Consider the following 16,981-nt stretch of genomic DNA (forward strand, 5'->3'; position numbering starts at 1 on the left):
GAAAAGTGAATAAGCTAAATTCTTCATAATCTCATAAACTGCATGAATACTACCATTGTATTAACATCTAGTTTTCAGGAAGAATAGCACCTTTCTATGTGTGCTTGTAAAACTCAACACTGGAAGTACTTTAATACAAGCCGCAGAATAGAAACATTTATTCAAATGTTTTGAAGTATATAGTATTGGTACCTTTTCTTTACTAGCTTTGTCTCTTAAAGATCATGTTGTAGCACGTGTGCTGTTATCTGTCCCTAATAATAATTTCTAGAGCCAGGAGGGATGCAAAGATCTGAAAGGCAGGACACACCAGTCATTTTGGTTCTGAAGAGGGAGAGATTCACAGACTGTGTTGCTGTATTAAAGAATGCAATATGAACTCAACCTGGGGATCAGAGTCCACAACAGAAAGTCCTAGATTTAGCTCTCGGTTAAAATTTCTCTCCTATGTCAGCTTGCAGACAGTCATCCCTAAGGGATGAACTCATGATGCAGAGTTCTGAAAATCATAAGCCTACTGGAAAACAGGCTTCAGTAATCCTGCTGTTTAAAGTGATGAATTTTAACTGGAACTATGAAATGCACTGCATTTCTTCCAGGAGATGAGATTGTAGTGATGTGACTGTAATATGATGGAAAAATGTCACTCTTCCCTGACTTGTCAACTCACTATCAAACAGTTTTCCTGTCTATAGATTAATAAGGAGTACCGAAGGGAAGTTGTGATCTTGTTTTTCTTTCTGCCTTTTCTTTTCGTGTTTGGAAGCAAGTACTTTGTGTTTGTTTACAAACAGCTGAATTTACTTTTAGGTTGTTCCATAAAAAAAGATAAATCTAACTTGGCACCTACATTCAGTGAAGCACAAGAAGTTTATCACCTGGCAAACACTGCAGCATTCGAAATATTCTTCCCTTCCTGATACTGAACCAAATATTTCTCTATTTAAAATTATTTAGCCCTATTTTCTTTAGCGACATCTTGTTGGCAGCTTTACATTGAAAAGGGGAAGCATTGAATCCTTTGCAGTTGATCTATGGTAAAATTTACAAACCAAATGACTTCTGGTTACAATGAAGTAATCTCAGTAATATAAGATGACCTTTCTAGGTGCAAAGCGATTTAAGCACAAGTCACCTGTAATTTTACAAGACAAAATGCAAAGATGAAGATTTTAGATAATAAATTTTTAGATAGTATCAGTGACTCAGAGAGAAACTGATTATAAAGTCTGCAAAAGGAGCTGCAACCCTTGCAATAATTCTTTGTAAATCACAGGGTTAATCAGTGTGAGAAAGAGATGATTAGGCTCAAAGTCTTCAGTTCAGAAAAGAGAAAACTTGGGATGTGACAAAGGCTAAAGAGCTATTAGTGAGATTAAGTTAAAACCTAAGGTTCAGCACCTCTTCTAATACAAGAACTTCCGAGATATTGCATAAGCCTAACAGAGTAAGGATGTGCACTTGATGCCATACATGGTAGACTTCTGAAGCTTATTTCCAAAGAATATTAAAGGTCTACTTGTGCTGCAAGAGTGAAGTGGTATATGGAATAGAAATATGCTGAGGACTGCTAAACGTAGGCAGCCACATCTGACTTGGAAGGCTCCCCGAGCTGAAAGTAGCCACAGTTTGGAAGAGCATTTGGAGCAAGTGTTGTATATTTGTAATTTGTACCTTGCCCTTCCTATTTCTTACAGTCTTACGTGGCAATGTTGAAGACAGAATGCTAGTCCATCTTTTGGTCTGACTTTACTGAACTAATCTCAATTTTGTATGTTATATCCTGGTTTAAGAAGAAGAACATTTTCTTAAAATAGAGTTTGAATATCATTTTGTTAGTTTTGCCCTGCAGAACCAACATGTTTGGACATTTGAACCACAGTAAACACAATACAGCTTAGAGCAGGAGTCAAATAGCTGGGTTGTAACCTTCTGTCTTCATCTTCAACTGACAGATTCAGTGATCAAGAATGTGGGCACTGTGAATAGGCAGGGGATATTTCCAATGCGCCTGGCAGGCACACAGCATAATTTTTCACTGATCTGGTGAACAGACTTAGGTGATGGACTGAAGTCACTTCATTGTAGAAGTGACCCTGCTCCATCCACATCTGTATTGAGAATCCTGTGGAAACTAAGTGTGTAAACACAGGCAGCAGAGAATTTGCCCTTGAGTGTTTCCCAAAATGGCAAGTGGGTATATTACTCGAGGTGTTCAGAAGGGGCATGGATGCAGGTCTAGATTGGGAAGCAGCACAACTTTGTCTGCATGGTTCATGCTTTTGGAGCTAATTAGGGACAGGAACTGAATGACAGGGTTCATTTGTAGACAGAAAAGGGGTTGAGCAAGGTAACTGGGAAACGCTAGCCTAGGCAGGTCTCTGTGATAGTAACACAGAGGATAAACTCTACTTTAGCCTTAACTTGGCAGCGGATAGCACTGCTGCGCTGACTCAGTTGTTAAGGATAGATGACTATTAAGTTTTTTTACCACTGACTTGACTCTTGCAGAATCCCTTGAATTAAAAAAATAGCATATTACTGTGATGTTTGGGGGGCTCCTACTCTTATTGAAGCAAAGATTATTGACTCAGTTTCCAGCTGAACTGGACTCTCAACTGGAGTGCATAGGGATACTGGTGGGACAGTACTTTTGTAGTACTTCCCCCTTTGAAACTCCTTAACCTGGTTGAGATGCTCAGGCATGTCAGAAGCAGGCTTTATTTTTATTTATGTTACTTTCTTGGCTGAAGTTGGTGGTTTATGTTTCAAAGAACTGTTCTGGAGCTTGGGATTGCAATCCTTTTGAATCATCTTTTGGTTAAATCATTGCTATTAAATAAAGTATTCATCTATTCATCTTAAGGAGAAAACATTTAACTGGCTTGGAGTAATGCTGCTAGACAGTGCATTTATTTATTTCAGTGTAAATCTGTCACTGCTAGGCTTTGGGTTTTTTTCCTAAAGAAACAGGAGGAGGAGGTGTACATAAATAAAAATTTTACTCTGAACTAATCTTTTTTTGAATTGCATAAAACATTTTATCTTCTTCACTACAAAATTTCATAATAGAAGTATCAATGTTAAAGATAACATGAAATGTGAAAGTATTTGTTGCACTTTAGATGGAGGCTTCTCTTTGCATGATACTTCAGTTTTTGCTACTTGTTTTGCGGCTAAAGCTAGCATGTTGTAGCTGGATGTGATGTAGCTGCAATGTGGCCATAAGTGATGGTAAGTCTCGCTAGCTCAATCTGTTACTCATATTTGTTCTGCACTTTGAATTTCCACAGGCCCTTTCACTTCTCCCTAGCTCTGTTTGCTGCTCAGAATGGAAGCCTGAATGCAAGCTGAATTAGGTGCGGTCCCTTGAAACCACAGGCTTCTCTATAGGAGAAACTGTCAAGGAGGAGTCCTCAGGACTTGCCCTTTGTATTCAATTTCCTACAACCCTCAAAATTCTCCATCACCTTAAAACAATGTGTGACCATTTGTACAAAAGAACTAAATTACAGAGCCTAGTGTGTGACAGGAAGACCACTGCCATGTCTCCACTTCCTTCAGGAGCTAGGAATGTACTTACGGTGCAATACATCGTGACTTTTTTCACTAAAGAAACACTACAGTTTAGAGTATTATTTCCAGGCCTTCTGTCTGGTTTCTGGACTTTTCTCCCTATTTTTCCAAAAGTATGTCTTAATTCTTAAACACAGTGTTCTTAACTGAGTTGAGAACATTATTTAGTATAATTGTTTTCTTATGGTCTTTGAGACATTAGAAAGTGACTTTCTTTAGGGCTGGATGACTTGAGAGCCCAAGGTATGGTTTGCAGTTGGGATTCTTTCTTTTTTATCTTCCTTCTTGAGAACGTGCTTCGGTTTCTTATGCAAAAACTGTATTTCATTTTTACTGTAGATACTGAGCCTGAAAAATGTATTTTCAGAGGCTCTACAGAAAGGCAGAACACTGTAATAATCTCATGCACACTAGTGTAACTGTATGCATGTATAAAGGGGTAGTGGAAGTACAAAGGGAAAGAGAAAGGAACTGAATTGAAGGTGGTAGGAATTGGTAAATCTGTTGAAGTAGCACTGCATATGTGAGACCACTTTGCTTGAAAATTAATGCTGCTTTAACTTACATTTATTTTGGTCTGTGTGTGAAAACAACCCAAAGATGAGAAAGTCACAGGAGTAGTCAATATTTAGTCAATAAATGACTAAAATACGGTGTTGGATATTGAAGAAAAATTGCCTCCTTTGCTTCTGAAATGTCATCTGTGGGGTTATGTCACATTACTGCAGTTGTTACAAAACTGTGTGTATGTCTTCAAGACAAGTTTGTGAGGGTTTTTTTTTCCTCATGATGAAAAAGAATCTCTTTGTCCAGCAAAAATAAAATAGGACAAATGTGTGAATTTTATTAGCCATCAGTTTTTGTAACATATGACAGCAAAATGATCATTCATATACAGCAGATAGTTAAAAATAAATTCCTTTTTATCATGCCACATTTGAATTGAACATCCTCAGATCTGTTACAAATGCATTGTTGGAAATGAGGGGTGACTGGCTGACAATTTTCTTCCAGTCATGGTTAATTTTTCCTGGTGAATGTGACTGAAAGCCTTCCAGGTATTGTGCAGCATCACAATCTTGTTGTTCCTCAACAAAAAATAGCACTTCTGCCTTGCTGGAGATTTCAGACAATTATGCAGCCATACAAACTGCTTATCTACACGCCCCACAGAATGTGCTGAAATTTTAATGACACAATAATAAAAGAGAAATTCTGCCACCTCCATGATATTACCAAGCACTTTTTCTCCAGGTAAGTTTACCAACTCCTAAGACATTTAGTGCTCAGACTGGCCAGAAAACCAAATTACACAGGTTACAACAGAACCCCTTGTGTTGTGTCATTGTAGCCTCTATACAGCTTGGGCTCTTGGCCTTTCCTCCCGTTTGCCTTAGACTTCCAAGCAGTTTGTAGATACTTTCTAAGTGACTTAACTGTAACAAAACACCTCAAACCCCAGTGATTTAATGACTTGCTATATAAGGTTCTGTTAATGACATTTGTTTGGATTTGTAAAACTCACCTGTATGAAAAGTGTGGCCATAAAAGCAAAATCCTATTCTGGTGAAACTATTTAAAAAAGAAAATAAGGTAGAATATTTCTAAAAAATAGTGCTGGTTTTACAAGCATATATTTAATGTTTTATCATGTCCATACAACAGTTACAGTGTGACTTATAACATAGGCATGTGTCTCCTGATTGATAATACCTCTCCTACAAATTCTAGTGTTCAATATGTCATTGTAATGCAGTTGGATAGATTACGATGATAATCAAACCAATAATTTATCAAAGCAAAATGGAGGCTCCAAGCATTCAAAGGATGAAATAAGTAGGGCCCAAAGGTACCCTTGATCAGTTTGAGAACTCTTCCTGTAGTTTTGTGATCTGCTTCAGCACCTGTGTGTTATGAATCAGATTTGAGACAGTGGCACAAGAAATACTTAGAAGCAGATGATGCACGTGTAAAACTTGGCATTGTAAAGATTAAGAAGAGGAGCAAGTTTGTTGGCCAGTGGGTTGATCAGTGATCTTCTGAAGTAAGCTTTTGGTTTCTTTTCCCAGGTTTGATGTTGACTAACTTCGTTATGTTTTGAATTTCAGCTTTATAAAGTGCTTTCAGACTTACTACTAAGTTGTTATTTGTGGTTGCATCCATTACAAGGGAGGTACTTTCCAAACATTTGGGAAACTTGTAATTCAGGTGATAAACGAAGGAAACAGAAAAAAAGAAATTATTAAGCCAGATCTGAGTAATACAAGTAACACACCAAGAAAGGGTTTTTAAGAGGAATGGGGCTTGCTGGTGAGACAAGGGTAACTGCGTAAGTGTGAAGTAAGAAAGTGAGTATGAGAGCATGGAGGTGAAGGGCAATATGTGAGGTTTCTTCACTGAAGGTGTTGGTATCAGCTTTGCTTGGTGTGTGGCCAAACACGTCTATGTTTCAGCTCTGTACTGACTCACAGAAGAAAAGGGGAATCCCATTTGTGTCTTCTTTCTTTCCTTCCTTCTTCCATGACTGATGAACAGGCTGAAGTTGTGTCTGATGCTCCTGCCCTTCACAGGGCCCTGCAGTCTGAACTGGTGGTGAGTGCTGCAGGGAGTCTGGGGGCGAGGGATGGTGCCATTGTATCCATCTAGAGCTTTGGTAGGAATGGATTGTTCATGGCAAGTCACTCTGTCTAGAGGTGAGAACGCAGGGCTCGCTTTCCAAACAATTCTGTAAGGCACTATGTGACCTGTAATTATGTTCCTATGCTGTTCTATTAATTTACACTCCTCCTTTACTTGACTGGTGTTCAAGCAGATCCATACTAGGAGACAAATTTACCAGCAGTACTACAGAACAAAGGCCAAGTTTGAAGTAAGTGTTCAGAGGTTTTTGTCACACCTGTTGGAATTGCAAGTCAGGAAAAAAAAGAGCATGCATTCAAACCATTAATGTGTTACTACAGATCTAGGTTCATTAATAAAACACAAGCTTGCTTGAAGACCGAATCTTTGCAGTTTTCCTGGATGCAAACTTAGGTTTGATTTACCTGTATGTGAGGTTTATCCCTTTACCTCTCTTCTAAAACAGCTTCCCATTGAGTGGAATTCCCTGTATAAGCATAGTTCTAATAAAACCTCCTATTGCCAGTAAGAGCTATGTTTTGCATCTGACAAATTGACTATATTGCCTTAAGTTTTATAAGTGTATGTATAAGCCATTTGCAAATAAAATCGTGATGTTAGTGTGTTCAGCAGCTTTGTTTCTTAGGAAAGGCGAAGAAAATTGTACATTTGGATGTTGCATTTCATAGGAATGCAACTGATGTCCTAGAAATTTCAAATATTTTGCCTTAAATTTTGGTTTCCTTCTTGAGGATAAACTGTCTCTGGGTCTCTAATTGTAAAAGGCATTATCTGCCTCTATCTCTCAACATCATACTTGTTCTAACACGTAAGGGCAGATGTCTGTCCCTAAGTTTGTAGGCAACTTTTCTAGCTCTACAAACTTCATACGTATGTCTTTACCTAGTGGAAAGCACAAGGCATGTGACAGCCCACAGTGCCCTGCAGGGAAAAGAAGGCACATTGAAGAATGATTCCAAGATACCCCTGTGTCTCCAAGCATGCCATAGTTGTGCTGTAGTTGGGGTTGAGAGGGTAAGAAAGGCGTTAGATGAGACCTGTGCCTCACAGGGCCAGTGTTCTGGCTCAGCAGCACTGGTACGCACAGGCTGGGCTGTGTGAGGAGCTGCTTCCCCTATCCCTGCTCTGTTCCTGCTACCCCACCACTGATCACTGGTGCTGTGTGCCTGCATGTCGACGGACATGCTATCACCGATTTGTTTAATCTAGTGGAAACAATGTGCTCTCATCTTCTCCTGTGGCAACAAGTTCGGGGAATGTTACCTGTTTTGTTAAGTAACTTGTAACTGCTAATTTCCCCCTACCTTGAATGGATGCCTCCCGCTTCCCTTTCAAGGGGTTGGTGAGTTTTATGTTTACTTGCTTTGCTCTCTCCATGGTAGGTATAAAACAGAAACCTCGCTATTGCCTCAGCAGAGCTTGGTTCAGCTGGTAGGTGGCTGCATTCTTCGGTGTGCAGAGGCCCTTTAAATCTCTTTCTAGATATTTCTTCCCCTGCTGTAGTTGGTAAAACGCGAATAAACCCCCCGCTGTCAGAAGTATAAGGCAGCCATGAAAACGCTCCAATAGCCGCAGGAACCCAGCGCAGCCGTGGCACCAGGAGCTGGTACCCGGGGACCACTCGGCTTCGGTTGCGTTCCCTGTCCCGCGGCAAACAGTCAATGGCCCGCGGCGTGCTCGTCTCCCCGATCCCCGGCGGTGCGTGCGGGAGCGGGGCCGAGGCCGCCCTTCCCCTCCTCCCCCCGGAGCTGTTCGTTCCCCCATTGCAGTTTGTTTTCCCGTTGCCGTTCCTCTCCCGCTCCCTTCCCGCCCCCCGCCAGCGGGGAAAAGGCCTTTCTCCCGCGTCCGCAGCGATCACTGAACGACTTCTCCGTAGTAAATTAGGAACGGGCGAGCGCCAGGAACGCCTCAAACTTATCCGTGGTGACTTTGGAGGCGAAAGGGCCGGGAGAGGCCAACCCCAGCCCCCCCCTCCATGGCGGAGCCTCCGCCCCCGTCTCATCGGTGCCCCGAGGCGGGTAGCAGCGGTCCTCTCACCCCCCTAAGCAAAGCGCGGACGGCTCCGAGCTCGCCAGCAGAAAAGTTCGCTTTATTTCCAAGGGAGGTGCAGGGTTCCCCCCTGCTTACACACACACCTTTATAAAATTAGCCAACCCCCCTGACAAAAATGCAAACGGGTGGCTCAGAAATAAATAAACTTCTCCCGCTCCCCCGAGAGGCTTCACGGCGAGTAGACACCCCCCCAACCCCCAAAATCGGCCAGGGGAAGCTGCAGGAGCGAGTCCCGACAGCGCCCGGCCGCGGGGCTCAAGCGATCCTGCTGCAGAACTCGTCGAAGTCCCTCTCCATGAAGAGCTCGCTCTCAATCACATCGTCCTCGGAGGGGAAGTACTGCTGGCTCTCCTCCTGCAGCGGGCCCGCGGCCACACCGGTCCCAGTGGGGCACCGGGCGGACGGGCGGGAGGCGGGCCTGGCCTCCTCAGTGCACTCCATCAGCGCCCCGCGGGCGTTCTCCAGCACCCCCAGATAGGAGTCCATGTCCAGCGGGTCCATCTCGCAGTCCGACCCGCCGCTCTCGGTACCCACCGAGTCCGAGCGCAGGTGCATGAGCTGGTACTTCTCCCGCATTAGGAACTGGTTGGTGTTGCGGGGCGCCCGCATGCCCGGCGCTCGCCGACCCAGGACGTTGACGGGCCGCAGGGAGAGCAGCACCCGCGGCCGCTGGCAGCGCCGGAAGGCGCGGCAGTGCTGCTGCAGCTGCTGCTGGTGCTGCCAGTGCTGGTAGTGGCTGTGCGTGCGGCTGCCCAGCAGCTTCCGCGACACGCCGGGGTGCCTCCCGCGCCGCCCAGGAGGCCATCGCGACCGGCTGCCGCCCCGCCGGGGCTCGCCGCCCTTCAGCGGCGGCGGGGAGGCTCCTCCCGGCACCCCCTCGCCGCGGGCGTGCTCCCAGGGCGGCCGCCGCGCCCCGCCGCACACCACTAGCTCCGCGCGTCGCAGCATCGCCGCTCTCACATGCTCCGAGCCGCCGGGACAGCCTCGCCGAGCAGGTTCAGCGCCGCCGTCGCCCTGGTCTGCCTTCTCCCCCTTCTGCCCCCGGCTGAGTGGCCGGTTCCCAAGAGCCCTGCTGCGTCCCCGCTCACGGGGGCCTCCCGGGGCGCCTCTACCTCTTCACGATCCTCTCCGTTTTTTTCTTGAGCGGAGCCCGTTTACAGTGCATAGCCTGGCTGAAGGGCTGCGGGCTGAGGGGCAGCTTGAGCGGCTCCAAGCCGCTGCCGCGGAGAGATGGTCTCGGTACTCTCCGGCCGGCCGGCACCGGGCTCTGTGGGCTCCGCCGGGGCACGGCGGTCAGAGGCGAGGCCCAGGGGCAGGAGTGGGGGGAGAGACCGCTGAGGGCGCGGTACCCGAACCAAAACGCAACCACCACCTCGCGGCGCGCACCCACACAGCCTACTTATGCCCCCGGCGCAATCCAACTGCCCGGGAGGGGGGCACGAGGAGAGAAAAGCACAGCCGCTGTTGAGCAAGCCAGTCCTCGCTAAACCTTGCCTGCCATGCCCAGTGGGTGCGTGCGCTCTGCGCCACGACGAGTGGCCCGGGCCGCGGGCTCGTGTCTCCCGGGTTAGTCCCGGGATCTTCCTCCCCCATCCGGCGTGTTTTGGTTTGGCTCAGCGCTGCGCGAGCGTTATTTTGTTCATCTCCTATTCACGAATGCTGTTTACGCTCAGTGCCACGCGCCAGCGCGGTTGCTCTCCCTTTCGCGGCAGTGGCGGTACGTAAAATGCGTAAGTCGCCCATGAGGTACGGTGTGGCGTAATATCCACGAGTAGGGCCGCTTCTCAGCGAAGGTGGGGGGGAGGATGTCTGTGCATGGCGTCGGCCGGCTGTGGCCCAGTGTGTTAGCGACTGCTGCCCCACTTGCCCCGTATCTCCCGCCTGAGCCTGGCGCCACCCCCGTGGAACGGCGGTGTTCCCGATGGTAGCCCACAAAATGGTGCCCGTGCCTGAGGGAGCGTAACCGCTCCTTCCCCCTCAGCGAGCGGGGAAGGGAGGACGGGCCCGGCGGGCTGCCTCACGCCTCAGGGGTTCCCTCCCATCTGCCCCGCTCTGGCGGCGGAGCGGGGAGCATCCCTTGGCGGCCGCCGCCGCCGACAGGCACAAGCCCGCCTGAGGGATGGCGAGCCATGACAGCCACCGCGATAGAGGCTCTGAGGCCGGGCCGAAACGGAGAGAATGATCAGGGTGCGAGGGGTCTGAGGGCGCGTTTAGCTACAGAGGAAGGGGAAGAAGGAGTGGAGTCCCCTCTTGGGGCTTTAAGGGGGTTTGTGTCTTCCCTTTAACCTTTCCAGATGCTGTGTCAAAAGTATTTTGTGAAAAATAGAGCAGAGACGTTCATCCATACAGTTCAGAGATTGTCCCAGTTACTTGTGCTAGGCCTTGATCCCTCTGTGTGCAGCTACTGCAGTACCAAATGTGACCTGGACTTCCCTATTTCCCTGTTTGCCCCTTCTTCATGGTCAGTTTGTTTATGAAGAATGAGCTGAGTGTTGTGGCCCAAACAGTTTCAATTAAAGGCCATGCATAAGGACAGTAGACTTTGATGTACTGTAATAAAGTACATGGAAAAACTATTTACTAGTGAAGGGCAAATAAGTGCAAACTATACAGGGGGGAACAGGATGGAAATCTGAATGTGTGGCAACTGCAGAGTCAACATTGTACACAACAGATTGTCAACATTTGTATTTTATTGCTTAAGAGTCCATATTTTTAAAGCAGTGTTTGTGTTAAATTCCACTCAGAAATTATATGGTATTCCATTTTAAACTCCTAAAGGCCTTATCACCTGTATGTTTTATAAACTAAAGTCCAAAACTGAAGGACTTGGCACTGGAGCAAGCACAAGTCTACAAACGTGTAACCTCTGTGAAGTGAAGGAATATGAAAGCAGGGGGAGGCTGCAGCACTTCCAGAGTTGACAAATTGTATGTTTATAAAGAAATAGCTCACAAAGTGCTCTGAAGCTGTTGGTGACTTTTTTCAAGTAAACTTACAGTGGGGGGGGGGGGGCAGGGGGAGGGAGAGAAGTTCAAACTAAATTATCAGAAACTACTGTTAAATTAAATCCACAGCTTCCTAAAAGTAATACTCATCTGTCTGCATAGTGGAGAGAGCTTCCTGGGTATAGAAAAGGTCCATAATGTTGAGAAAAATCTATGAATTATTCTTTTCTGCATTTTGTTCCTCTCTTACCTATCTTCATTACTGAATGACACTTACTAGATTTAAAAAAACACCCAAACACACAACCCAGAAAACCTAAAATGTGACAGAATAAAAGTGTATAATCCAAGTCCTCCTTCTGGTTCTGAGTTGACACAGAATATTCCTTGTTTTCCGTATATGCTTTTAGAAAGCAATATGGGTTAAACAGACTTCTGCCACTTCAAACTTCTCTCCTGGATATAGATCATCCTGGACCCACACTGGCAGGAGTCTGCATCCTGTTTATACTGGAGACTTTCTGCTGACAATCACATCCCCCAATCTGCCCCTGTCTTGTTGGTCAGTCCTGCTTTGTCTGGCCTCAGTTCACATGTTCTGTGTTATTTCTCAGTTTGATGCGGGTCGAGTTACCCTTTTAGGTGTTGCAGGTGTGTGAAATTCTGTGTAGAAAACACTCATGTGCTGCTTTGCGCAGGTGAGAATTCTGCTGAACATGACTACCTTGTTCGCAGACGCTGCCCTGTGCAGACTGCTGAGTCCTGAAAATCAAAAGTGAAAGCTAGTTTTTATTGATCACCTACATCTGTATTGGTATACAAGTTTTAAGAGCAATTGAAAATCGTTACACGGAGGCAGCTGAGCTGCTGAGGCTGTTGTTGATCCCAGTGCCATTCACCACGCTGTGTTTGGTTACGGGCTCAGGTGTGCAGGCTGGGAAGAGAGCACACCTCCCTTCATCACCTCCTGGGGCTCTCTCCCATTTTCCACTGGGAGCCTTTCCACAGCTGCTTTCAGTGCATTCTCCAGGTGGAAGGAAACGTTTTGTCATTTCACAATGCTGTGGTTGCCAGCCAGCAATATTTTTCCAACTTCTCATATTTCCTTTGACATATGGGAACCCACCTTTAAGTTTGGTTTTATTTTTCTAGTTGGGAAAGAAGGGGACTTGTGTTGTATTCACTCCAGAACCAGTATCCCCAAATCTTTAAGAGGCAAGGTGATGTTTCTGAGATACGTCCCGTGAGACCCCTGTGGACCCTGGTAATGGAGAGGAGCCCAGCAAAGCTTGGGGTTTCGGTCTAAGCAGATGGTTTGGACTCCGGGCACACTTCTGGAAGGCTGTCCTGAGCTCCGAGTTTATTTCACCCTCAGAATTTCAGAGGTTTGTCTTTCTGTTGTGTGGGGAGCGAAATCCTGTGGCCGAGGATGTTTCACTGCCCGTGTTGCACACCCAGGATTACCACAGAGGCCGCGCCTGCGGCTCTGCAGGCCGCGGTTCCCCTCCCCTCAGCCGGTGGCCGCCGCAGCGCCGCACTCCTCGCGCACAGACGTAGCAGTGGCAACCACCAGACGTTTTAAGCAGCCATGTCATGGTGTGACAGACACGCTGCCCGCTAACACCGGAGCAGATCTCACCCTCCCGCCTCATACTGCCCGAGCCCGCCCGCGAGCCCCCACACCGCCTCGGCCCCGATCGCAGCAGACCCCGCCCCTGACCTGTTCTGGCCAATCAGAAAGCGCAGGGTAGGAGGGCGGAAAGGGTTTCCCGCTCTGCCCCATGCCGTCATGACTTAGCGTTCTCAGGACGTCTGCGTACCCAATTGGAGGCTGCCTTATTGCAGCCGAAGTGTGCAGCGCGCTGATTGGCCGACGCAGCCGGGTGTGCCCACCGGTGCTTCCGGTCATGCTTTCCCGGGCGCGGTTGCATCATTGCGGGGCAGGCTGTACTGAGGTGAGCGGTGATGGTGGGACTAGCTTCGGTTCGCGCCTTGGGACTGCTCTCCTGAGCCCCCCGCACCTTCTTTCTGTCTGTCGCCTGTTAAGGGGGTGCTAGTGAGGCTGGGGGTCCGCTCACAGGTTTGAGAGTGGGGCGGCGTCGGCTACCGGGGGCGCTGCGGAGTTTTCGGGAGCGGTTCGTGCGGGCGCCGGTGCCGGGAGGCGCGTTTTAGAATGTCACCGAAAACTGGCGGCTCTTACATGGCGTGCCGGTCCCCTTGGCTGTCCGGTCTAAGCAGATGGTTTGAGCTCTGAGTATGCTGCTGGTCCACTCCCTCTCGGCGCAGCTGATGCCTCTGTTCTCACCGCCCGGAGCTGTGGAGCCCGTTAACGGGGAAGTGGCAGGGCTGGCTGTCCCCCTCCTGGGTTTCGGCGTTAACTTCTTTTCAGGTGTTCTGAAATGTGTGTTGTACGTGTAACGTTATATTTGCATATAAGGTATTTTACTCCCCTGGGTGCTCTTCAGATTTCCCCCCCACCCCGGAGTTTAGTGATTACTTAAAATAGTTATTTAATAAAGGTTAACCAGCTGCCTTATTGCAGACTTCAATACCAGTCGAGGTTTAATTTCATTAATTATTTGAACAAAGAATCTAAAATTCCTTGTAAGGTGTAATATGTCTTAAGCATTCCACTTCAGCATCCTTATAATAGAGGGGGAGTTTCTGAGGAAGGCACACTTTCGATTAGTGTAGCTGTGATGGGTGTGATACTCTGTCTTCAGCAAATGTTGCTCCCCCATCCCGGGAGCCTTCTGGGAGCTGGAGAAAGTGCGGATATTTTCAGTTTGTTGGTGACATGCTTAGGAAGGAGCTGTCAGGTAAGGGCAGGGTTCGTCTGGCACATAGCAGTAGCACTTGCTGACTCAAATAACACTAGTTTCTGTCTATTTTAAATACATAGTTCAAAGTTATTTCAAAATTTTTTTTTTTTTTGACACTGACAAATTTTACACTTTTAATCAAGGCAGTATGAAGACGAAGAATTGCTTAAGATATCATAAGACAAAGTAAAGTTGAGTTCTTGTGTAGTATGAAATATATTTGGGTCTGAACATAGTATTTATGAATCTACTCACTGTTTCAGCAAGATTTTAATTAGTGTTTCAGCATATAATGAAACCTTCTGTACTGGGAGACAGATGGGCTATGATCTGTCTTTGATGGTGTTTCATCTTGAGTGATATGTTGAGATGGATTAATCTTGATATACTTTCCCTAACCTGTCCTCAAGCTCATCTTGAGTAGAATTAATTTACCTGCTTAGAAATTTGAAGATACCATTTTATAGTTTCCTAGTTTAGTTTTCTAATCTGCTCACTTTGGTGTGTATTGTAAGAAAATTCTGTAACTCCTCAGTTTTGTGACCCATCAAATAGAATAGTGGAATAATCAGGCGATTATCAGTCTGCTATGAATAGGGTGTAGGTATAAATCTTCCATGTTACCATCAACCGCCAAACTTCTGTGAAGAAAACCATGGGTTTAGTTCTTTCCTGAAGTATTACACTTACAAATTGCAGTACTGGGGAGACTGGCCATGAGGGTGGCAGCTTTGTATCCTTCTGGTGGTTTATACAAAGTTGTGGTTAGAGTAGGATGAGATGCCTCAGTTGAAGAGGTTTTAAAGCTAGGTGTGCACGATCGGCTTGGTGTTTTCCTCACCCATTCTCAGGCCTTCAATTAGTGTTGGAGTTTTATTCCGTGTAAGGCATAGATAAGGCATTAGCCCAAGGTTTTCAGAAGCAAACCTTTGTTTGCTTAGTGTTCTGTTCCCATCTATTATTCCTTACGTTTTAAACCTGATTGTTTCCATCAGTTCTAGAAAATGGATGTTTCTGATTATCAGATGAACAGTTTACAGGACTGATTAATATGTCTTGCCTTGTCTCAAAGCTCAGTACCTGAAAAGGCAGAAATGGGGAGTCTAGTTCTGTGTGCATGTAAAACAGCACGTTGTGTAACTCTGGGGAGGACATCTGTAGGTGGAGAAAGAAGGCTTCTTGTTTCTGAAGGGAAATTTGTGCTTAGGTCTCTTACATCAAATAGTTTGTGCAAGAAGGTGCCTGGAACAAGGATTACAGACTGACCGTAAACCCCTTGAAATTAAGAGATTGTTTGTACACTTTTAGTTCATTCTGATTCTCTCTCTTTTCTGTTTTTCAGTTGACAAAATTAGCAATATCTTGAAATCCACTTTGTTTTAACCATCTGTCTGTATATGATGTGTGTTAAATCCAACGAATTCCTAAAATACTGGTTCCCTTCATTCATTGTGACATCCTAATTGATTAAAAAAATGTACTGATTAAAAAAAAAAAATCTTACTATTGAAAATAAAACAAAAAGCTGAGTTTTCTGACTTTAATGCTTGTTATGTTTTTTTCTTCTAGATAAGAAGCCCAGCCTAAGTTTGAGACTGCTGTATTACAATCTACAGAATTTGACACCTTTCCTATTGGATGTTGTTATCTTTTAGAAAACGTGAGTGTACTTAAAAAAGTTTCCCAGTGGTGTATTGTTTCAAACTTTAGTATTTCTTGTCAGCAGAAAATGAACAGAGAAGCAGGAAGGCAAACCCCGCTTGTGTTTACTAATGTGTGTCCCAAAGTGCTGTTTTATTAGAAGCTTTTGTATAATGATTTCTGTAACATCACTTGTGATATTTTCACTTGGTCTGCATTCTGAGTTATGAGTTTGCCTTGATGTTTTTATTTCGTTTGTTTGTTTGTTTAAAGTACCTAGATTGCTCATGGTAATGAACTATTTTGCTGTACATATATGGAGTTATTCATACCTCTGTCTATAAACTGATGATGCTTTTCTTGTACACAAAATTCTTTGCCTTTTGCTCAGCTGAGGTTGAGCCTTAGACAGATTTTAGAAATGGTTTGTGCTTTAGGTCAACCTGTTTCAAATTCTGTTTTGTAACTTGAAAAAATTGACCCGTAGTGACTGTTACATATTCATTTTCATCAGTAATTTTTTTTTATTTCCCTAATTCTGCCATAACAAACTTCTGTAATATTGATCAGATTGTGTATGAATTTGTGCCCTGTGGTTACTGGACACTGGTTGGTGCGTACAGTGCTTCAGTTGGTAGGAATGGGCCGAAAGTGATGCTGTGATTTACGCATGGAGCCTGTGATACATGAGCAGCTTCCATAGCCTGGTCACAGTTACAGACCAAACCTTAAACCTGCATCTAATTTATTAGATTATAGGGACTTGACAGCTGGGCCAGTTGCCAAAACTTTTGCAGTTACCATTAGACTGCAAAGGCTGAGCTTGATAGAAGTACGATGTGCAGATCCTCAATCCTCAAGTCAACTGGCTTGTAGGAAATAATGTTTAAGGCTGATTTTTGTATTATCTCCATTGTCTCTGTGATCTTGTGGCTGTGATCAAATTATTGAGAAATGGCATGGCCTCATTAGTGTTTTGACATATGAAGAAAACTTTTGTACTGAAGAAAAAGTTGTGTATGCTGTGATTTCCTCTCCAGCTGCTGTGTCACGTGTGTACTAGGTTGTCCATTTCTCAATGAATTTCTTCTCTTATTTGATAATTTGGGTTTATTAGTAGGGAGAATCATCTGTCATTTATACAAAAACTATGAATGGTGGGATTTGTCTGTTGGTTTCATTTTGGGGCACACTTCATAGGTGTTCAAGCATTGAGGTAATGATTTCTCTGGTGTTTTGGTTTTCATTTAAGTACATGTTTTGGAACTTTAGCCCTACCAAGCAGCCTGTCAACTGTAACTT

General features: G+C 45.3%; 2 protein-coding genes across 3 annotated transcripts in view; one reads left to right on the plus strand and one right to left on the minus strand.

Annotated features, from left to right (window-relative positions):
• Positions 1 to 8,284: 8,284 nt before the first annotated feature.
• Positions 8,285 to 12,989, minus strand: LOC308225211 (uncharacterized protein). Of its 2 annotated transcripts, none has more exons than XM_080625789.1 (2): positions 12,937 to 12,989; positions 8,285 to 11,978 (listed from the first exon to the last, which is right to left on the minus strand). In XM_080625789.1, exon 2 carries the CDS (start codon positions 9,214 to 9,216, stop codon positions 8,524 to 8,526), a length of 693 nt encoding a protein of 230 aa, XP_080481915.1. In that variant the 5' UTR covers positions 9,217 to 11,978; positions 12,937 to 12,989; the 3' UTR covers positions 8,285 to 8,523. The 2 variants fall into 2 exon arrangements, with proteins under 2 accessions (XP_080481915.1, XP_080481914.1); XM_080625788.1 differs by lacking the exon at positions 12,937 to 12,989 and adding an exon at positions 12,066 to 12,880.
• Positions 12,990 to 13,132: 143 nt separating this feature from the next.
• Positions 13,133 to 16,981, plus strand: part of IARS1 (isoleucyl-tRNA synthetase 1) — a 109,846-nt gene continuing 105,997 nt past the window's right edge. The window contains exons 1-2 of the mRNA XM_080625790.1: positions 13,133 to 13,171; positions 15,608 to 15,698. The gene's annotated coding sequence lies outside the window, so the exon portion shown is untranslated. The remainder of the gene's footprint in view (positions 13,172 to 15,607; positions 15,699 to 16,981) is intronic.

The sequence above is a fragment of the Psittacula echo genome (assembly GCF_963264785.1).
Source record: "Psittacula echo genome assembly, chromosome: 9".
NCBI lineage: Eukaryota > Metazoa > Chordata > Aves > Psittaciformes > Psittacidae > Psittacula > Psittacula echo.